Source organism: Hipposideros armiger, unplaced genomic scaffold (genome assembly GCF_001890085.2).
Source record: "Hipposideros armiger isolate ML-2016 unplaced genomic scaffold, ASM189008v1 scaffold_1240, whole genome shotgun sequence".
Classification (NCBI taxonomy): Eukaryota; Metazoa; Chordata; class Mammalia; order Chiroptera; family Hipposideridae; genus Hipposideros; species Hipposideros armiger.
The window spans coordinates 233,690-255,565 of NW_017732590.1; the positions used below are offsets into that span (position 1 = coordinate 233,690).

At 49.5% G+C, this 21,876-nt stretch overlaps 1 protein-coding gene across 2 annotated transcripts; it reads left to right on the forward strand.

Moving 5' to 3' along the window:
• The first annotated feature begins 356 nt into the window (after positions 1 to 356).
• SDHC (succinate dehydrogenase complex subunit C) lies at positions 357 to 21,211 on the forward strand. Of its 2 annotated transcripts, none has more exons than XM_019633099.1 (6): positions 357 to 411; positions 5,823 to 5,879; positions 8,056 to 8,157; positions 15,464 to 15,525; positions 17,472 to 17,635; positions 20,388 to 21,211. In XM_019633099.1, the coding sequence occupies exons 1-6, from the start codon at positions 392 to 394 to the stop codon at positions 20,490 to 20,492; spliced, it is 510 nt and encodes a 169-aa protein (XP_019488644.1). In that variant the 5' UTR covers positions 357 to 391; the 3' UTR covers positions 20,493 to 21,211. The 2 variants fall into 2 exon arrangements, with proteins under 2 accessions (XP_019488644.1, XP_019488645.1); XM_019633100.1 differs by lacking the exon at positions 357 to 411 and adding an exon at positions 424 to 895 and having other exon boundaries at positions 20,388 to 20,492.
• Positions 21,212 to 21,876: the final 665 nt, after the last annotated feature.

A 21,876-nucleotide genomic window follows, 5' to 3' on the forward strand; every position in this document is an offset into this window, starting at 1 on the left:
CGCACTCCCAGTGGGTCCCAGCTTGTGTGTCTCTGCACTGGTGAAGCTTCAGAGTAGGACGGGAGGGTGTCGGCCGGCCCACCAAGGCGTCTCAGCCCCCCCTTGGGGGTAGACTGAGAAGTCCTCTGTGCAATGGTTCGAATCACAGTGAGCATGTGCGCAGGAGACACGGACATTGCAGAGCTCCAGCCCGCGGCATTTCCGCCTAAATCCAGGCAAATGCTGGCAGAAGTCACCCAAAGCAACAAGGGAGGGGCGGGCAGCACACAAACCGCTGAGCGAGAGCGGCTCCCAGCCTTTATAGCGCCCGCTGTCACGTGACAGAGGCCCCGCCCCGCCGCCACGAGGGGCGGGGCCGCGGACGTCACTTCCGTCCAGGTCGGAACCCAAGATGGCTGCGCTCCTGCTGAGGTGACTTTCGTGTGGGGCTGGGAGTCGGTGCCGAAGGCCGCGGCGGCCCCCGACGACCCGCTGACGGCCGTGCGCCCCGTGTCTGCGCTGGGGAAGGGCCGGCGGGCGTGGAGACCGCGCCGGGGCCCCAGGGCCCCTCCCCTGCCCCCGCTCCGGGCGCTCCGGGGCCTTGGGGTCACGGGCCCGTTAGCTCGGTCCCACTTCCTGCGGAGGGGTCGCGCGGCTCTCCCCCTTGTGCTGCCCCCCAGCCTGGGCCCTGCCCACTGCCCGCCGCAGCCGGAGCCCGGTCATGAGTGCAGGCCGACCCCAGAGACATTGCGTGTTCTGTCTCAGGCCACCGCCGTCAAACGAGGGTCGGGCGTCGCAGTGAAGCCAGCAGTAATCTGGTTACTCGTGAAGGGTCTTGCCTCTGATTTTTTTTTTTTCTTAAAAGAAAGAAAAGCAACATCAGTGAAGTGCAATAAGCGGGGCGCAATAAAGCGAGGTACGCCTGCAGCTCTGAGCGGCGGGCGAACCGCAGGCGCTGCCGCCTCCAGACCTTTCGCGCTGGGCCCGGTGCGGGGAGACCTGGGCGGGCTTGGCCTTCGCCTCCGATGCCCGCAGACGCCAGCCGCGGGCTGTGCGTGGGCGCCGTCCGAGCTCCTGACGGCCCTGCCCGGCGCAGCAGGCCGGACCCCTGCCGGCGGGCCGCTGGCCGGAGCGCCCAGCGCCTTCCGGGGAACTCGGGAGTGGATGTCCCGGTTTTTCTCTCCAGTGTCGCTTCACTGTCCAGAGAAATAACGTAGATTTCCTTCCGTTCTGAACTGCCCGCTGTGTAGGCCTCAGGCTCTCCTCGGAGCCTTTGCAGCACGGCGATTTTAGGGACTTTAGAGAAGAAACGCCTGGTCCAAATCCCAGCCTAGTTTTGTGCCAGCCCTATTTTTGGAAACGATTTGTTATGGAAAGTTAGGTTTAAGGCCGTTGAGATGGAATTCCTGATTTCCCCAATGTCTTCTCATTCCTCTTTCCACTTAAGTCACCCAGTATAAAAATAGAGGGGCTTTTTTTAGTTTTTCTCGTGACAAAATGACCCCTTTGGAGTTGAGATGAGGAATGGGCTATCTTACGCCCTCGTGTTTCTCTCTGCCTCTCGTTTCCAAGTGCATCTCATTTTCTGAGGTGTGCCACGGCCAGTCTTGCAAGAACTGCCTCCTTTATTCCAGTTAGTTTGACCATAAATGAACGCTTTTGGATTCTTGGATATGACATATTTTGGTAGTGGTCAAGGGTCAAGGAATTAACATTTAGCTTGAAGTGATTTTATGGGCTCTAAACAGCTCTTTTGAGGAGTTTCAAGCTTAGTGTTTGGAAGCTGACCATCATTATACTCATTAAGTGAGTTTAGACAGTGTTATTGAGTCGTGAAGGCCTGTTACCACCAGGATTCAGTGCCTAGAAATAGGCTTTTCCATTAGTGGTGACCTGAAGCCCTCGTGGGAAGGGCACCTCTCTGTTCATTTCTCAGAAGAACTTTTATAGGAGGGCTTTTAAAAATAAATCTCCTGTGAATTTCCAGGTCTAGTTCGTTTCACTAGAGGAATTTGGAACTGTCTGTGATGTGTGTGTTTAACCTCAAAAGAAACTGCCTTCTAAGAAGTTCTAGGAGCTGGTTTCTAGTTCTAGAAGCGTCACTAATTCCATTTATTTTGAACAAGTCAAGGTCATTGATTCCATGATTGTGGATTCCTCATTCGTGAATGAGAAGAGTGATAACTTGGGCACACTTTATCAGAGTGCAGCGTGTCATGGCTTTTGAACAGTGCTCTGTACTCGTTTACTCCCTAAACTGTTCACGGGTTAGCCAGCGACGGATAACCAGCCGAGGAGCACAGACTCCATTGGCACTCAGCCGGGGAATGACTTGCCAAAGCCAAGACAGAGGATAGGGGACTGAGCTGAGAGCTGGTGTGTTCGTGCTGCTTGAGCGCCAGGTCACCGAGAATCACTGACCTCTGGACATTGCTCCTCGTGTTAAAGCTACGTGAAACACCTCCAGCATAAGTTGCAACTCTGAATTCATAGGGCTGCTTTTGAAAGTAAGCATACTCATCCACACACCATTTTCTTGAGCCTCTTGTGTGTCAGATATTATTACAAGTGCTATAGGTGCAAAGTATTCCAGCCTATCGTTGAGGAACTCAAAGTCTAGCAGAGGAGATAAAGAAATAGATTAATTATTAAGCAACATAATCAATGTATTTACGGAGATATGAGCAAGTGGTGTGGGTCATGGCAGGTGCCCCACATGGCAGGGTCAAGCAAGGCTAAGGAGATGGTGATGTGATGGTGCGGTCTGGGAGTAGCTGGGCTTGAGGGCTGAGTGTATCAGGCTGTGAGGCAGGTTCCAGCCAGGGAATAGTGTGGACAAAGGCATGTGGCCCCGAGAGGGCTTGCTCTGCGGGGGTGTAGTGTAGCGCCCAGTGTGGGTGTGGGCACTGGAAAGTCGGTCCAGAGAGTCAGCCGAGGCAGTGCTGAGAAGGGCCTTGTTTGGCTGTAGCCTGAACCTTATCCTCGAAACAGTGGGGACCGGTAGTGACTTCTGGGCAGCAGAGCAGTGAAATCAGCGTTGCTGTTCAGTACGTTGCTCTGGTCTTGTTGAACTGGGGAGAGGCTGGTGCTGGGATGACATCAGTTCAGAAGCTCCTGTGACGTCCTCGTGGGGAGTGAAGATGGACTGGAGTGTCCAGACCCCACTGGCGGCACTGGGTGATGCTTTGCACAATGTGGGCGGTGAGAGAAGAAATCCGGGATGACTTATGTTGTAGCTTAGGAGTTAGTTGGGGCTAATGACCATCAATCAGAGCTTTTGTATAAATGATTGATTATTCTTCATCGTGCCCTTCAAGCTTATCCATCTGTTTTAGTGTTGCTGTTACCCCAGATGTTTATGAAACTTTTTGACATACCTTCAGATTAAGTTTAGAGGTCACATAGGAGAAATTCATGTTACAGTCGCACCTTATTTTTTTATTATTTTTTCTTCTTTTAAAGATTTTATTGGGGAATTGGAGGAGGGGAACAGTGTTGGGGAATTTGGGAAGGGGACCAGCCAAGTTGTTGTTCTTCAATCTTCGTTGTGGAGGGCGCCAGTTGCCATCTGGCTGCCCGTCGGCAGCTCGTGGCCTCTAAGCTCAAGGTTCTGTGTTCAATCTTAGTTGCGGGTGGGTGTAGCCACCATCCCATATGGGAATCGAACCAGCCTTGTTGTTAAGAGCTCACGCTCTGTCCACTGAGCCATCAGGGCGGCAGCTCAGCTCAAGGTGCCCAGTTCAGTTTTAGTTGCGGGTGGGCGTAGCCCACCATCAAACAGGCAATCTTGTTACACCAGTTGAGCCATCCTGCCACCTGTTGGCAGCTCAGCGACAGCTCATCTCGGGCACAGTGTCACTGGCCCATGTGGGAGTCGAACCGGCGGCCCTGTTGCTCAGAGCTCGTGCTCTTAAGCCAACTCTTAACTAACTGAGCCACTTGGCCAGCCCAGTCACACCTTATTTTAGACCAAAAATGGTTTTATTCAGTGTGATCTCATAGACTTGGCTCTGAATAACTTTTATTTTTTTTCTAAAAGTCAAATTCATTTTCAGCAGATGAATATTTTTTATCACCATTAAGGGTTTTAAAAAGAATTTGATGCAAATTCTAAAGACCTTGGGACACCATTGAAGTATTAACACCCTCTTACATATGTGCGGTATGTTGCAGTTTAGAGAATGCTTTCCTGTAGGTTTTCTCAGGTGATCGCTCAGCAACCAGCAAGGCAGCTAATACCAATCCCGTTTCATAAATGAAAAGGAAGTTGCGCGTCTCATGCAGGGCTGGAACTGCAGCCTGCTGTCTTTGTCTGGTGCTCTTTCTGCATTAAACTTTCAGTCCGGAGAAATTTCAGAAACAGTTGGAGCAATGATTACATTTTTGGGGAGACGTGTGATGCATTTAGAAGGAGGCAGCACTAACTAGAAATTGTAAGTTCTGGCTTGTTACTTAAAAGTCCCCTCCTGGGTGGGAACAAGATCTTTTCAGAGCTCCTCGTTTCACATGAAAGGCAAGGCCATCCCTGCTCCTGTCCGTCACATTTCACAGGAGGTTGTGGACTTTGGGCCGCTGGTGTCTGGGGGGAGTTTACATTGGTATTTGTCTGGGGACAGTAGCACCAGACATTCCAGCCCACGGGTGCACATGGCCGGGGGCTGAGTGACAGCCTGGCCTGCTGGGAGGAATGTGTGCCCCGCAATCAGAGTCACAATGGCTCCAATTGAGTTAGAGGTTTGTTCCCACTTCTTTCTTCCTGGGAGCCTTGGGCACACAATGTCTGCATTCACCTCTTGCTCCAAAGCTAGAAAGAGGGAAGAGCTGAAGGAAGCGATGGTCGGATTATTTTTCCTGCACGTTGTGGGCCCTTCCCGTGTCTTCATGTAAAGCAAATGGTTCTTGAAACGGTTAGGCATCTACTAGCAACGGGGCGAGGGACGTCCTTGGACCCTGGTGAGGTCCGTGTTCCCACAGTGCCGTGCGCATAGAGGAGGCACAGGAAACTTGTAGAATTGGTGTGTTTTAATTTTAGTCCCAGGGCTTCATTGTGATAACTTTCTTAAGTGCTTTTGGAAAGAGTTGATAGAATGTGAGTAAAGGGGTGCAGTGGTCACGATGCTGAGTGAACCCTGGGTCACTTAACGCCTCTTCACATGGGCTGTCTAGGCACAGCTCAGTCTTCGACCCGAAAAGCAGGTCTGGTGCTGATGGACACATTCAAAGGTGTCGAAAACTAGGTCTTTGCATGCTCACGTTTTTCACTTTTTTTTTTTTTTGAACGTTTTTCACATTTCTATAGGAGAAACTTTTTAACTTGAATTTCCTCCAGGTTTTCTGCAACGCGATGGCAGCTCCCAAAAGGAGAGCTTAATATTTAGCACCTCCCCGGCCCCGACGCCGCCTGCCCCACCACCACACATACACCCTGTTCTTTAACCATTCACTCCTCCAGCTGCTGCAGGCGTCTGCTGAAGCTCAGCTGTGTACTTGGAGTTGCCAGCAGCTTATTCTGTTTTCTTTTTTTTTAACTGGTGTCTTTTAAGACCTAGCTTTAAAAAGTCTCTTTATTTACTTCTCTATTGAACATTACCAACTCTGATTATTTCTTTACCTTGTATCACTTGTGTTCAGCCAAAATTTTATTTTGCATTTGTAGGTAATATTTGTGATTATTCTCCAGGTATTTAAAGTTGTAGCTCTCCAACTAGAAAAGGATCTCAGGGACACGATACTGTCATGCTTCCATCTTCTTTTTCATTTCCCTCCACCCCTAAGTTGATGACACACAGGACAGAGAAGTTGGTCTCTAAATGTGTGCTGACCTTGACTGTCTTGTTTTGCAGACATGTTGGCCGTCGCTGCCTCCGTGCCCACCTTGGTCCTCAGCTCTGTGTCAGAAGGTAAGTAAGTTTCTAACTCTGTGGGGTTATTACTGGATGGTTTTTTTCCTCAGGAAAGAGCAGTAGGCTGTTGGCTTAGATTCAGGGGGAACCTACAAGAACAAGTAGTTGTAGACGGTTGGCTGAAGATCCAGTGGTCATGGTCGCCACTTTTCTCATCTGGTGGGAGAAGGAAGGTTGCAGTGTTTCTTTGGATTTTTATTGGGGAATTGGAGGAGGGGAACAGTGTTGGGGAATTGGGGAAGGGGACCAGTCAAGTTGTTCTTCAGTCTTGGTTGTGGAGGGCGCCAGTCGCCATCTGGCTGCCCGTCGGCAGCTCGTGGCCTCTAAGCTCAAGGTGCTGTGTTCAATCTTAGTTGCAGGTGGGCATAGCCACCATCCCATGCGGGAGTTGAACCGGCAGCTTTGTTGTTAAGAGCGCACGCTGTATCCACTGAGCCATCTGGGTGGCAGCTCAGCTCAAGGTGCCAAGTTCAGTCTTAGTTGCAGGTGGACATAGCCCATCGAACAGACAATTTTGTTGTTATACCAGCTGAGCCATCCTGCCACCTGTTGGCAGCTCAGCGACAGCTCAGCTTGGGCGCAGCGTCACTTGCCCATGTGGGAATCGATCCGGCATCCCTGTTGCTCAGAGCTCGTGCTCTTAAGCCAACTCTTAACAGAGACACTCGGCCGGCCCTCTTTGGTCTTTTCTTAATTTTCCTCACTTTCAGCCTTTCTGCGTATTTTAACTTCATTGGTTTACTCCAGTTCTTGATTCCTTTCCTGAGGTCTAATTTTCTTCTTTCCTTTCTGTTTAGTCTTTCTTCCTTTAATGCTTTTATTTCTTGTAATTTGGGCCGCTCTCAGGAATTAGCCTTTAAATATATTTCTTCCTGCTATCTTCATTTCTACCCTGTTGACTTCAACAATGGCCTCTGTGCCGTTTTGTTTTGTTTTTTTACTTTTAGTTTTAGAAATATTTTACACATTCATAAAACTTGGAAGAATAATGCAGTGAAGTTCTGTACACTTCTTACCTAGATTTATCAGTTGCTCACATCTGCTGTGTTTACTTATCTCTCCATGTATTTCAGGTTATGCCATATGAAATTGGTATTTCTGTAGGTCTGAACTGGGCTAGTGCTGGCAACTTAATGTGGTTCAGCCTGATATATATGTAATCATTGTTACTATTTTCTCCTGAATTCTTTGAGATGAAGCTGCAGACATCGTGATGCTTTCTTTCTAAATACTTCTCCTAAGAGCAAGAACATTGTACTACAGAACACAGTATAATTCTACAAATGCAATTATCAAATTCAGGACATTTATTGATATGCTTTTATTCAACATACAGTCGATTTTCAGATTTTCTGTTTGTCCCAAATAATGTGCTTTACAGGACTACAGTCCACCTGTTCCCATCCAGGGTCTAGTTAGGCTCACATGTTGTATTTAGTTGTATTTCTTTAGGATCCTTTCATCTGGAAACACTGCTTAACCTTCGTTTGTCTTTTATGACATTGACAGCACCTCCCCGTTTTGTAGAGTGTCTGTCAAATTGGGTTTGTCTGCTTGTTTCCTAAAGATTAGAGTTAGGCTATCAGTTTTGGGCAGGAGTAATACATGAGTGAGGTATGGTTTTTGGAGGGGGATGGAATCATGTTAAACGTAGGCACATAATAAATTGTTGAACATCGCTGTTTAACAACTGGCTTCAGCCTAGCCCAGTGACGAGGGACACCAAGAAACTATGCAGAGGTGCTGAGCGGAAGCCAGGTCTTGATTTTTGAGAATCCGAAAGGGAGACTTGATGAGCCAAAGGTGAGCAGGTGGTGATGTGTGAGATGGCACATGTGACCTGTGAGGAGGGTCGTCCATTGGTGTAAACCGTTTGAGGTGTTGTTCTTGCCCTGGTGCCCAGTGAGACAGGAGGCGAGCTTGCATCGGTGGACCTGTGCGTTGCGGGGTGGAAAGAAGTTACCCTTGGATATGACATCACTGGGTGACTGAGGTTATAAATAGATGAGTCGAACTTGGCCTAGAGCCAAGGTGAGTGGACGAGCGCGCTGTCCTTCCTTACTCAGTGGGTTCATTCAGCCCAGCTTACTTTTTCTTATTTTAACTTTTGGTTACATACAAATTTAAACCAAGTTTACTCTTAATCATTTAACACCTTCTGGTTTTATTTTAGTGCTGTTCCTTTGGGAACCACAGCCAAGGAGGAGATGGAGAGGTTCTGGAATAAGAACACTGGTTCAAACCGCCCTTTGTCTCCTCATATCACCATCTACAGGTAAGGCTCTGCGGCCAGGGCTTCTAGAAGTGGCTGGCCGTGCTGCAGACTGGCCCCTGGTTTCCCCGACTATTCCCCAGACCTCTTATAAGAAGGTGACTAAATTCTATCTTGTGGCCTAAAGGGTAATGTCTCCTTCAAAGCTACCATTTGGAAAATTCTGGTAAGTCAAAATGCTGCTAAATAATAAGACATTATTTTGAAGCAATTGCAGATTTGCGCAGATTGTACAGAAACAGCATACAGAGTTCCCGATCACCTTCATGCAGGTTCTCAATGTGTCAGCATGTCGGATGGTCTGAGAATAAGTCAGAGATGACGATGCCCATTACTCCTGCCTCAGTTTGCTACTGTCTGTAACTAGTGATCACAGACTTGGTGGCTGAACACAACACGTTTATTAGCTTACACTCGTGAGGCTGGAAGCCTGACAAGGTCTCGGGGCAGACGTCCGGGTGTTGGCAGGGCTCTGTCCCATCTTGGAGCTCGGGGGGAACAGGATCTTGGTCCTGTCCGCCTCCTAGAGGTGCTCTGACTTCCTTGGCTTGTGGCCTCTTTTCTCTATCTTCAGAACCAGCAATGATGGGTCAAGTTTGTCTCCCATCCCATGACTTGGACCCATTGTCACATTTCTTCTCTGACCGTCTCTTCTGCCAGCCTCTTCCGCTTTTAGGACCCTTGCGATCCCATCGTGCCCATCTAGATCATGGAGCTTATTAGCAATCCGATTCCCCGTTGCCATGTGAGATGAAATACTCCCAGGTCCCAGGGATTGGAATGCACACAGCTTTAGGGCAGCCATCACTCTGCTGAACACTCTCCCCTAATACTTGAGTGTGTATCTCCGGAATTCAAGGGCGCTCGTAGGACAGCCCTCACAGTCAGAAAGTTGACAGTGGTCTGTGCTCCCATCTGGTCCTCGGGTCCCACTCAGATTTTGCCAGTTGTCCCACTGACATCCTGTATAGGTCCAAGACCCCACCCAGGATGATGTATTACGTTCAGTGGTGTCTTGCACCTCCAGTGTGGAACAGGTTTTAGTCTTCCCGTATCTCTTAAGACCTTGACATTTTTAGGCTGTTGCTCAGTTTGGGTTTGTGTGAGGTTTTCCCGTGATTTTCACTGGTGGCAGTGCCCCTGAAGCTTTGTGGTGCTCTTCTCACTGTGTTCTATCTGGGTGGGTTAGTCCATTGCTGGTGATATAAGGCTTTATCACTGCTTACGTATGTTGGCTAGTTTGTGTGTAGATAATACTGATTTTGTGGGGAGATGCTCTGAGACTGTAAGCGTGCTATCTCTCTTCAGACTTTTACCCACCAGCATCTGTTAATGGTACTTGCCTGAATTGGTTATTACTATGATGGTTTCCAAGTTGTGATTTTTCTAATTCCATCATACCTTCCAGATTTACTTATTACTATAGGGGAAAGCTTTCTTTATCAGCACAGACTAAAGGATTCCTAAGAGGAAATGCTTGTTTCTCCTCTACTCTTACGATACCAACTGAGGGTAAAACATGACCATTTCCCCTGTATTCAGTACTTCTGACAGCAAAGGTTTAGGGTTTTTCCCACACCAGCGGGGTGTCCACACTTTTGTTCTGACACGCACCGGAAGGTAGTGCAGACTCGCAGGCTAGCGGCTCAGTGCCACGAGACTGCCCTGCCTCAGGACAGCCATGGGTTCCAGCTGTAAACCAAGGGTGCAGTGATTTGGGCTCACTCACTTGGAAACACTCACTTGCATTAACTGGTTATCATAAAGGGTATCCCAGGTGATGGGAACCAGACACAGAGAGAGAGAGAGAGAGAGAGAGAGAGAGAGAGATTGATTGATTTCTTATTACTTTGCCCAAAGGGTCCAGTGTTACTGTCATCTATTTTGATGTTCAGATTGTCCCAGACTTGGCTACTGGGAGTTCTCAAGATGGCTCCTGGGAAGTCAAGATCTGGGTGCAACCAGGGTGTCATGGCTTCTAGGCCCTTTCAGCACAAGGAGCCAGGGCGCGTAGGTCTGAGACACGCCGGCACGCACGGACGTGGGCATCTGTTACTGTCCTCAGAAGCAGCACTGACAGCCATTATGCTGGTGTCGCCCCAAAACCCGTAGACCTTCTTTCTAGCTAACCCAGCAAAGCGGCTTGAGCTCTGCGACACTCTTTCCTTGGGTTCCTGCCAGGGAGGCTGGCCCATCCTTCACCACCTCCACAAATACCACAACCCTTGAGATTTTTTCCAAGCTGGATTCCAGAAATAATTCTGATTGCAGAAATTGGACACTCTACAGAAACAGAAGGACACTAATAAGTGCTCTCAGGCCTTGCTACTTTTTCTTAAGAGATGAAAGATTTGGGGGAGGATTGCAATGGGGAAGAACTTGCCAGGCCCTTCTGAGCCTGTACTTAAAGCCCTGGCCTCTCACGGGCTGAACCCAGACAGTCATGAGCTGGTGAGGTGGGCCTTTCACGGCCTTGTCTGCTCTTCCAGTTCTGAAATTTTAGACATCCTTGTGGGAAAAAACAAATAGCAGGGACACATGGGGTGTTCCCACAAGGACGTGTTGGGGAAGAGGCCTGAGAGACCTGGGGTCCTGTTTCCTAAGACTAAGGTTCAGAGTTGTTGGGAAGAGACATGGAAGCAAGCGGTTAAGTCCGCAGTTTCTGAAGTGCTCTTTATCTGCTAAGAAATTGAGATGGTTTATCAAAGCAAAAGTGTCTCCAGGAATTAAGCTATCAGGAGAACAAGAGCCTTTCAAAATGACGTTAGAAAAAGTTTTTAAACGCTTAAGCGTTGGAAGGGTTCTTAGATTTTATTTTGATCACCAGCCCCATTGGTTCTGAGAGTGCCATCCGGGAGCCGGGGGGTCCCGCTGAGCTGCTGTGGACAGTTGTGTGGGGCTGGCTAGCATGCAGACTGCACGGTAGGCCCAATACTGGGCAGTAAAGCAGCTTGTACTTTGATCTGTTCTATAACCTGGGTTTTTGCATTTGAAGAAGGGGTGCTGCTCAAGAAAAAAAAAAGATTTAAAAGCCAGCATTGTACCTAACGAGTAAATTTCCTCTGCAATATTTTCACAAATGGTTGTCTGCCTATGTTTGCAAACCTCCAGTGACAAGGAACTCACTGTCACCCTTTTCCAATTTGGGAATTTCTCTTATCATCAGAAAGACCCTTATTTTATTTAACTCACTGTAATTTATATTTTCCATCCAGTGGCTCTGGTTCTACCTTGAACTACCTACAATAGATCTAATTAAGTCCATCTTTTTTTTTTTTGACAACCCTTGATTGATTTTGAATATCTTTTCATGTGCTTATTGGCCATTTGTATATCTTTGGAAAAATGTATATTCAAGCTCTATACTCATTTTTAACTTGGGTTGTCTTTTTTTAAAAAACAACTTTATTTTACTGATTGATTAATTGGTTAAGCATGCAAGAGTTTATTACATTAACGCTGGGAACACAGATTTGTTGGGATGGGACCAGGCTTGAAGCTCATCTCAGAACCCTGCCTGGAGCTGTCCTAAAGAGAAAACTGCCACCACCGCTCGGCCTTGGACGTCACAGCTGTGCTGCTGCTTTTACTTCCACGTGAATGTGGCCTTTCTGTAACTTGCTGCCAGAGGATAACTTTTTTTATTGTGGTTAAGCACATGGAACACGCAGTTTGGTGTTTACAGTTCAGTGGCAGTAAGTACATTCACACTGTCATGCAGATGTCCCCACTGTCCATCCCCAGACGCATGTAAACAATAGCTCCCAGCCCCCATTCCACTTCATGTCTTTGGAATCTGATCACGCCAGGACCTCATAAAGTAGAATTATATGTCTGTCCTTCTGTATCTGGCTTCTTTCACTTAGCTTACTGTCTTCACAGTTCCTCCAGGTTGTAACTGTGTCAGAATCCCACTCCCTCTGAAACCTGAGCAGTATTCCATTGTGTCGAGACCTCAGCGGTGACTGTGGACACTTGGTGGCTTCCACCTTTGGCTGTCATGGATGGTGTTGCTGCGACACGGGGGTGCAGATGTCTCTTTGCATCTCTGCTTTTAGCTCTTCTGGGAAACTCCCAGAATCGGAGTTGCTGGTCACACGGGATTCTGTGTCATTTTCTGTGGAGCAGGATGCTGTTTCCACGGGCTGCACTGGCTTACATTCCCACCAGCAGGGAGGAAGGTTCCCGTTCTACACAGCCTCGCCAAGACTTGCTCTGGTTTTCTTGTCAGCGTCCTCATGGGTGTGAGGAGGCGTCTCGCTGTGCCTTTGATCTGCATTTCCCTGATGACGCGTGATGGGGACACCTTCTCGTGTGTCTGTTGGCCATCTGTGTGTCTTCTTTGGAGAAATGCCTTTTGCTTTCTGGATGGTGGTATTGCAGCACAATTGGTAGATCAGTTGCTGAAATTCATGTATCCTGTGTCTCTAGCTTCCTTTGATTAACGTTCTGCTCATACTCAGAAAAGGAAATAGAAGGAACACACTGCAAATCAGTAGATCTTTGTTGCAGCCAGCGTGCTTGTTCTCTTAGGAGCTGGAGATACAAAGATGGATAAGATAGAATTTGTGTCCAAACGATCTCAGTGTTTCCTGAAAAACATCTTTCCTAGGAGAAATCCTGCTGGCTCCTAGTGGTCGCCTTTTTTCTAAGTGAATTTAAAAAATCCTGATTTTCTGTACTAGACTTGAACCTAGTGTGCAAACAGGAGATAGTGGGGGCAACTTTGTACCTTCGCTTTGTGATGTCTGAGGCCTCAGCCATGAAACACCGACTGGGCCGAGTTGGTCTGCACATCACTTACTTACATGTCTGGGGGTGGTTCTGGCTGTTGGGGGGCCTCCTTTCCTGCCCCCCGGGCCTTTGCATAGGACTTTGGGCTTCACCGTAGATGAGGGGCGGAGGGAAAGTGGCCTGGAGCAGGCAGTGTCAGTGCGCCACGCTGTATTCTGGAGGCAGGCAGCGTGGGGCCCTGCCCAGGTGCAAGGCGCCACACACCTGCCAATGACACAAGGAATGGCAGGGTCCTGGACGATCACGCAGGACTGGAAGTCATTTCGTGGTTGTTGGGAAAATAAAACCTCCCTTACCTACTCAGCACTAGGCCAACCAGGCCATGGTTTTAGCCATTTTTGAGAATTAGAGTAACATTTGGCTTCAGCGGTTTCTCCCATCACTCAAGGTCTTGACAGTGTGTGTGTTTCATGGCTGCCCTTTTGGGCGCGGATTTTATGTCTGGCCGGCAGCCCTGAGTGCACTTGGAATGCTAAGCGATGCCTCCCAGTTCCCCACCTCTTTTTCTTTTTTCAGTTCTCTCAAATCAATATTTGTCCTTTCTTTTTCAGTCTGATAATCATTCTCTTTGATAAATAAAATAGTTGAGCAATATACTTTGCACTCTGTCATCCATTAACATAAAACTGTCCACCCAGTTAGGAGGCTTTCTTCCCCAGAGCACAATTTTAAAAGCCCCTTTTTGTTGTCCTTGACATTTTTGCAAGCCTCAGCTCATTCTGGGCTTTAGTCTCCTGATTCTTCTAACCAAATTATGTCATTGTTCTCTGCTTGTGCTTTGTTATGGGGCTCTTCTTCTGCCTTTTCTATTTATCGTGTTAAATCTGTGTTAATCAGAGTGGTGTCTAGTCAGTTTTTTGGTTTCTTTGGACATTACTCCTTTCTTTCTGTGACCATTTTCATTACACCATCAGGGTTCCTTTTCAGATCTTTTTAACCCACTTGAATCGCTGCCCTTTAGTGCTGAGGCTGTGGTCTGCTGACACGCACGTGCCGTGTCTAAGCAGACTTCCCAGGATGGGGAGACGCCTGTGCTCCCCGTTGAGCGGGAGAGCCAGGCAGGCCATGGTGGTGTTGCTTGTCCTGTGGAAACGCTCTGGCAGATTGGTGATTCGGAACATGATTTGAAAACCAGTTTGATGACAATATTTCAAAACTATTGTGCATTAAGAAACATATACTAAATCCAGCAAAATTGGATTAAAAAGTCTGGAATAGGTGATTACTAAGGAATTAATGCTATGCTCAATTTGGATATTTTGGGGTATGTATTAAGAGAGAGTTTCATAGATGCAGAGAACAAACTGATGATCACCAGATGGGAGGGGTTAGGGGGCTGGGCGAAAAGAGGGAGTGGGTTAAGAAGCTCAAATTGGTCGTAACAAAATAGTCACGGGTTGCACAGCACAGTATGGGGGGTGGAGTCAATATGGTGATAGCTGTGCGGGGCCAGGTGGGCACTTGACTAGTCAGGGGATCACTTCGTAAATTATATAAGTGTCTAACCACTGTGCTGTACACCTGAAACTAATGTGATACTGTGTATCAACTGTAATTGAAAAATAAATGTAAAAACAACAAAAAAGAGAGTTCCATGGTGACTGCATGTTACATGAGATAGTGAATAAATAACACTTGCTTAAGTTCTCTTCTCGTTTGGTTGTATGACGGGAGATTAAATGGAGGGACCCAGTGGGTTGTGTTCAGGTGATTTTTTCTTTTTTTTTTTTTTAGATTTTTTTTTTTAATTGGGGAATTGGGGGGAGGGGAACAGTGTTGGGGAATTGGGGAAGGGGAACAGACAGGTAGACAAATTGCTGTTTTGTTCTTCAGTCTAGTTGTGGAGGATGTCGCTTCACTGGCCCATGTTAGAATGATCATTGTGCTCTTCCCGGGTGAGGCAATCGGTTGCCGGCCATTGGTTGGCCGCTCATAGCGGCTCCTGGCAGCTCACACCGGCTTCTGGCTGCTCACGCTGGCTGCCAGCCACTCATGTAGCTCCTGGCAGCCCACTGCAGCCCCGCTACAGCCTATGCCGTTGCCGGCGACTCACAGCAGCCCAGCTCCAGGTCGAGCTGTTGTTCAGCATCTTAGCTGTAGAGGGCAGTGTCACTGTCCCTCATGTGGGATCTGAACCGGGGCCCTCTGGCGTCCCAAGTGAGCTCTTAACCAGCTGAGCCACTCGGCCGGCCTTCAGGAGATTATTTCTAACGGTGCAGCTTTACTTGCTGCTTTCCCCCATGTTGTGTCCGCTTATGAGAGGAGGAGTGTGAGTTATAACTGACCCTCCTCTCAGCCCTGTCAGTGGTCCTGTCTGGGAAAAGAAAAGGGTGCTTTTTAAACAAATCCGTTTTCTTATTTTCAAACTAGAAAGAGGAGACACACGAATGTGAAAGTTGCTTGTGTTTGTGTTTAAATAGTGCCTCTTTCTGAGGTAGTTTGATTCTCTTTGCCAAAGTAGACACTCAGAGTGTCACTTTCTCCTTTTTAATGGCCTTCGTGTGTTTCTTTGCAGTTGGTCTCTTCCCATGGCGATGTCCATTTGCCACCGTGGCACTGGTATGGCCTTGAGTGCAGGTATGTCTGTGTGTTTTTATTCACGCCCCCCCCCACACACACACACGCATGCGCACACACACTTGTTTGAAGAGCCTTGCTGTTTCTTTGGCTGTAGACACTGCCTCCTTTGCAGCTCAGCAACTTCACTTAGGGAACCTCGTTAACTCTCTAAACCTCAGTACACTCCTCTTAAATTGGGCATGTGGATGCCTCTCCCAGAATTGATGCGGCCTCAAGAAGCTACACTCTGGATGTCGACTTACAGAAACAGGGAGGAGAAGCACGATACCTTTAGTAGCAACGGCCTTTTAGAAGGTGATGTGCTCTGGGCCAAATGGAACAATTGGGTCGTTTGGCCTGAAACAAAGTCAGCTCTGGCAGCTGGGACCTTCGCCCTCCTCTAGTCTGTTTTTCACACAACAGCAAGAAAAAGAAAAACCTTTTGAAAACAATTTGAGCCATGTCACACTTAGAGTCTTCCTTAGATTAAAATTCTGGTCTCCACCGAGGCCTAAAATGCCTGACCTGGCTGGCCCTGGCCTGACTCACTCCGGCGGCCGTACCTCCCGGCTTGCTCTTCTCCAGCCAAACTTGTCTTTGCAGCTGTGGCTCAGGGCCGCTGCGTCTCAGCCCCCTGCTGTGCGTGGTTCCTTCCTCCTCCCCTTAGATCTCAGCAGCATTGTCAGGTCGGAGAGCAATTTGCTGCCGCCATGTCTAAAGAAGCAGCTTCTGTTTCTGTTTCTGTTGTCAGCTTCCTTGGTAATTTTGTTTCACAACAGTATTTCTTCATAGTTCTTTTTGCACTGGTGGTTTCTTTCATAGTTTTTACATAATTTGTAATTATTTTGTTTGCTTAATTTTTTATAAATCTGTCTCTTTTTTAGACTAAACTCTTCAGAGAGTGGGGGCTGCATCTATCCATTTTCCATTTGTACCCTCTAGTAGTCAGTAGGAGCTTAGGAAACCTTTCCTCACTAAGGAATACACCTGTGTGAACAAGTTTGCTCTTGGTGGTCATTTCAGAAAGAACGGTTCACTCCTCCTGCCTTCTCGTTAATCCCCTGTTGTGCACTAGGAATTGGGGAGTGACAATAATGGCCTCTACCCTCAAGGGCCGTGGAGTCGACGGAGTAAGACAAGTAAATATTTATAACGCACTGTGGCCGCTTTTCAGTAGAGCTGTGAGATCCCAGAGGAGAGGCCAACTGAAGGAGTTGCAGCCCTTGAGAGAAGGATCAGTGGGAAGTTCATGAGGAGGCGGAGGAGGGCATTCCCACGGAGACGACCTGGTGCCCGGGCACAGCTGGGTGTGTCTGAGAGCAGTGTCTCTGGGGAAGAGGGAAGAGCCCAGACAGTGGGGGGACCGCCTACCGTGCGGGGACGTTGGGCCTCGGGCCTCTGGCCATGGGAAGGCACGAAGGTCCCTGTTCTCGTTTGTTCAGTAACAGGACAAGCTGGCCTAGATGAAGCCACGATGAAGGATTTACTCAGATGGCAGAGAGTGTGTGGCCAGTAGAGAAATATAAAAGGAGTGATGACACTAGTTTGACTTTAAAAGAGAATTTACTGAAAAAGAACTTTACAAGCAGTGCTTTAGAAGATGGAAAGAGATAGCTCGTAACAGTTCCATTGCTTAGGCTCTGCAGGGATTAAAATACTCGTGATTTTTCACAGTGACAGAGGGTGTAAAATCGAGGTGCGATTACGTCACCTCAGTATGAATGAGACTGGGGAAGGGTAACTGACAAGATGCAGTATCCACCATGAAAAGGGCATCACAACCAGAAGCTAGTGTGCCACCCAGCAGGTGTTCAGAGGAGCGCCCTGCACATGGGCTGTGCTGGTGACAGAATGGGTCCAGAGTGGCCCTGCAGGTTAGGACCGTCCTGGAGCCCAGGTCCGTGTGCTGTGTTAGTGGTAGCTGGAGGCAGCTGACTGGTGGGCTTGCTTCTTTATCTCCTCAGGGGTCTCTCTGTTTGGTCTGTCGGCCCTGTTGCTCCCCGGGAGCTTTGAGTCTCACTTGGAGCTCGTGAAGTCCCTGTGTCTGGGGCCTGCCCTGATCCACACGGCCAAGTTTGCTCTCGTCTTCCCGTTCATGTATCACACCTGGAATGGGGTCCGACACTTGGTAAGTCCACTGAGGTCTCTACCTGTTCTGGGTGAGGGGATGGACAGGCTGGGAGGACTTTGCCCCACTGTCTGGGTTAGTGCCCTTCACTAGGTCGGCGGTGCCAGGCCTCTGTCCGGGGGCCCTTGGGGAAAGCCAGACGAGGCTCCGTGCTGCCCACGCAGCCGTGCCTGAGTGGGGCTGGCGGAGACTCTCGGGCTCGCAGTGTGAGCGCTTCTGTTTCGGGGGTGTGTGACCAAAACAGGCCCCTGAAGCCAGGTCATCCATCTGGCATAGAAGGCGTGTGTATTAGGCCGGTAACTGGGACCGGCTGCATCAGGCCCTGTTATGGACACAGGTTCAGCATGAGCTGGGTAAACGTGCCGGCTGCTTTCAGCCCCACATCCCTGTCCGCCCAGAGGGACGCGCTGGGCTGGAGTCAGACATCCTGACTTCTCTAACCTTCACACAGGGCTATACCAACTGTTTTGTAGTTGATTTTGAGCTGTTGGAGAAAATGGGGCCAACTTTAACAGAAACTGGGTGCCTAGGGTCCCACAGTTGAATGTTGGCTTTAGGAACCTGTTGATGCCTCCCACGTGACCTTGGGGTCAGCCAGACTGGTGTTTCCTCCTCTTTATGAAGGCGGTTAGCCCCCGCCCAGCGCTCTGAGATGTCCTTGCCTGGGGCCCCTTTGCCTAGTCCCGCTTCCTTTCCCGGAAGCAAGCACAGTCCCCTTCTCGCTGGTTTTCCATTACAGCCTGAGCCATCTCTCCCATGGATGAGATGCTTTTCCTTATTTTGACCTTGTATAACTTCCTCATTAGAGCCTAGAGACAAGTACTTTCTGAATTTCAGTCTGGTCCGCTAGGCAGGGTAATGGAATTGGAGGAGTGAGAGATACATGGCCTGGGAGACTCAGTGCATCTGCCAGCTGTCCCCTGGGCGGTGTTCGGTTTGACCCGAGATGACTTGTCTTCCCAGAGGGGAGGGCATTCCCATCACAGCCTTCTTGTCCCACAGAGCAAAGCTCTGCTGAGAACCAGCGCTTGGCTCTCTGCCACATCCTGGCTCAGGCGGGGGCTCGGCCTGGGGGAGGGAAGGGAGGAGGTGTTGCAGAGTCTCAGAACCAAGTGACAATGGCCTTTCTTGAGCCATTAAATCTGCCTTAGGTTTCGTTTCCAGCAAGCACTGGCTCTGAGTGTGGGGCAGCACTGTGTCTGTTCTCTGGGACAGTCTGGAGTTTTTGCCCCCTGAGCTGGACAGTTGCCTTGGCAGAAGCTCTGGTGGGGGCGTGGAGAAGGGATGGGCCTCTGGCATTCCAGAGAGCGTCCCCTTCGGCACCAGCCAGCCCTAGGGCTCACACTTGTCCAGACAAGCAAACAGCCTTCTGTGGAATCTGCGTGGCTCCTCGCCTGAAATGCGTGGAAGCCCTTTGGGGCTGATGTGGGGCATCTTTTCATCTGGGTTTTTCCTGGGCTCACCTGTCTCTGAAGTGCTCCTAGCTTAGTCAGTTCCACAGAGTGGGCGTTGGGGGGCGGGAAAGTGGGGGACCTGAGGCTCTGCTGTTGCTACGGGACCTTTCAGCAACATGAGCACAGGGTGTTACCATCCCCAGGGCACGAAGTCTAGGTCAGTGTTTCTAAAAGTGTGGTTTTGATCCAGTGGGTGGAAAATCAATTGAGTGGGTTGCTGCCAACAAAAAAAGAAATTTCAGTAGAATATCACGTGTAGAATGTAGCACACACAGTTCTGGTGAATATTGTTTATCATTCCATGAACTTCTGTACATGTGTTAAAAAAACAACATTCAACTAAGTAAACAGTAAAGATCTTATTGGCTTTATCAAGCAATGCATGAACTGGGCAGCCTCCCATGGAGCAGTCAGAACAGAGCTCGAGGACTGTACAGAATGGAAGGTTTTTATAGGGAAGAGGTGGGGCAAGGGAGCGACTGACAAAAGAAAGGAGTATTTTGGGCCTGGACGCCTTTTCTTTGGGTGAAGAGAAGGGTTTTTACCATGCAGATCGCCGCCTCTGAGGATGGAGAGGGCCCGTGTGACAGACAACCTCACTGGTACTTGGCCAAAACAGTCCCGACTGGGTGGGATGACGTTTCTGGGAGAGCTGAAACTCAGTTAGATCGAGGCCTGGCTTCATGGGCCGTAGCACAAGTGACGCCATGTTGGGCCTGTGGTTTTCTCTTTAATGCGTTATATACTGGGCACCAACTAAAAAGTTATTTCCCAGTGGAGGTCAGAGTGAAAACAAAGTTGGGAGGCAGTGTTGTCGATCCCCCAGGGCTCTTTAGAGCTTTGCTCCTCCGCTGGACGGATGGGTGGGCTGGTCCAGGAAACCACCTGTGTCATACCCGCGGTTTGGAGAGTCCGTGTGCACGAGTGAATTGTTTGACAAGTCTTGCAGTTCAATGTTTACGAGTTTATCTGACCACAGAACTTCCTTCCCCCGTGTAACGCTTTCAGCGTTCTGAGGAGCTGGTTTGTGCAGGAACACAGTGTGAGGCACAGTGATCTGGCCTTGTCGTCGTGAGGGAAGTTATGTGTTCAGCCTGGAAGTTTCTGTGGAGGCTGAGGATGCCTTTCTGTCACGTGCTGAGTGGGTGTGTTGAAAGTGAAGGTGCGGGTGCCTTGGGGGGCTCTCTAGGCTCAACTGAGAGGAGACACCTGGTCCTTTAGGTGGGGTTGTTTTCTGGAAGGGAGCTGTGACAGTGACCAGGGCCCTGATCGCTGAACATTTTCTTCTTTTTCTGCAGATGTGGGACCTAGGAAAAGGCCTGAAGGTTCCCCAGCTCTACCAGTCAGGTGCGGCTGTGTTGGTTCTCACCGTGCTGACCTCTGCAGGGCTGGCCGCCATGTGAGAGCTGAAGCTCCCGGCAGCAGCAGCTTCAAATCACCATGCTCCCCTGTCTTCCTGCGGGTCCCTCACCTCCCCACGAAGCCCTTCTGATCTGTGTAGCCCCTTCCGTGCTTGCAGAGCCCGCGGAGCTCAGCAGGACAGCACGCCCTAGAACCACAGCAGTGGGGAACGGTCCACTTCCCCCTTGTTTCTGAAGACGGAAAGACAGCAGAACCCCCCTCCTTCTTGCCCCTGCGTGCAGCCCACTCTGGGCCCCAGAGCCCTCGTCCACTCTCCATATTGGGTCTTAATTTGTGCTGAGGGTCAGCTTTTGGCTGCTGCTTCCTGAGACGAGGAAACAATGGCAGCTCTGTGGCCTATGCCCTGGGGCTGGGGGTGGGGCCTCGGGGGCCACTGCCTGTGGGCTGCTGGTGCAAAGGACAGCTCCGCTCATTGGTCAGAGCCCAGGTCTCCAGCGCCCACACAGTGTGCCTGAAAGAAGGGGGGTGGGTGGGGGAAACCAGCCTGTCCCACCAGAGGGCGAGGTGGCTTTGGGGGCAGGTGCGTTGGGGGGAAGCTATGTAGCTTTTGATGCAGAAGGGAGATGCAGAAATTACCCTTGAAGGGTTGGTTCATATTCCTTGCAGTTCCAGAAAAACAGCCTCATGGTCGTGTTTTCTAATCCAAATTTATGTGACATCTTTTTCTGAAACTGAATTAAAATGCTCATTTTGTCTTTGACTCACCTTGAAACCTGGAGGGACTGAGAGTGGCTGTTGGGAGAAGCCCGTCCCCCTCCCTCTGGTCTCAGGCTTTTATGTCCCCCAGTTGGACCTTTCTCAGGAGGGAAACGGTTTATTCTACAACTGGGGAAATTGGCAGGGAATCAGACACAAGTAGCAAGGATTTAACATCACATGGATGCCTCAAAGCAGGAGGGAGCGTGAGACGGGAAGTCAGCCCGTGGGGCGCCTGTGGGCTGTGACAGGATCCAAACCCCACAGAGCTGGTGGTAAGCGCTGTGGTACAGCTCAGCTAGTTGTGACCCAGGGAGGGGAGCCACAGGTGACGGCTAAGGCATGATGAGCTAAGGATGCAGACGAGCAGAGAGGAGATGTAAAAAGCAGGGGTCGTTGAAAACCTGGCAGACACTTGGTGAGGAAACTTGCTGCTTTTATCCATAAAGGCCAGGCTTTTGGGTCCCCAACTCCCTTGGCAGCAGTGGTGTGTTGATAGTCTCTTAGAAAGTCTGGGTGACAGATCTGTCTTGTCTGCCACTCAGTTGGTGGCCAACCAGTTAAAGCTGTGGGTGGAGAGCAGCAGCAGTGACGTCACTGGTTTCCAGTGCAGAGGAGACCTTCCCTACATAGATGCTGGGGACCTGCTGCCTCAGCAGCCCTCGTCCC

What these genes read in the sequence shown, in the direction of transcription:
- SDHC (XM_019633099.1), top strand. Translation starts at nt 392, where the DNA reads ATGGCTGCGCTCCTGCTGAG. An exon ending in ATGGCTGCGCTCCTGCTGAG is followed by an intron (nt 412 to 5,822) that starts GTGACTTTCGTG and finishes CTTGTTTTGCAG; the next exon opens with ACATGTTGGCCGTCGCTGCC. An exon ending in GGAATGGGGTCCGACACTTG is followed by an intron (nt 17,636 to 20,387) that starts GTAAGTCCACTG and finishes CTTTTTCTGCAG; the next exon opens with ATGTGGGACCTAGGAAAAGG.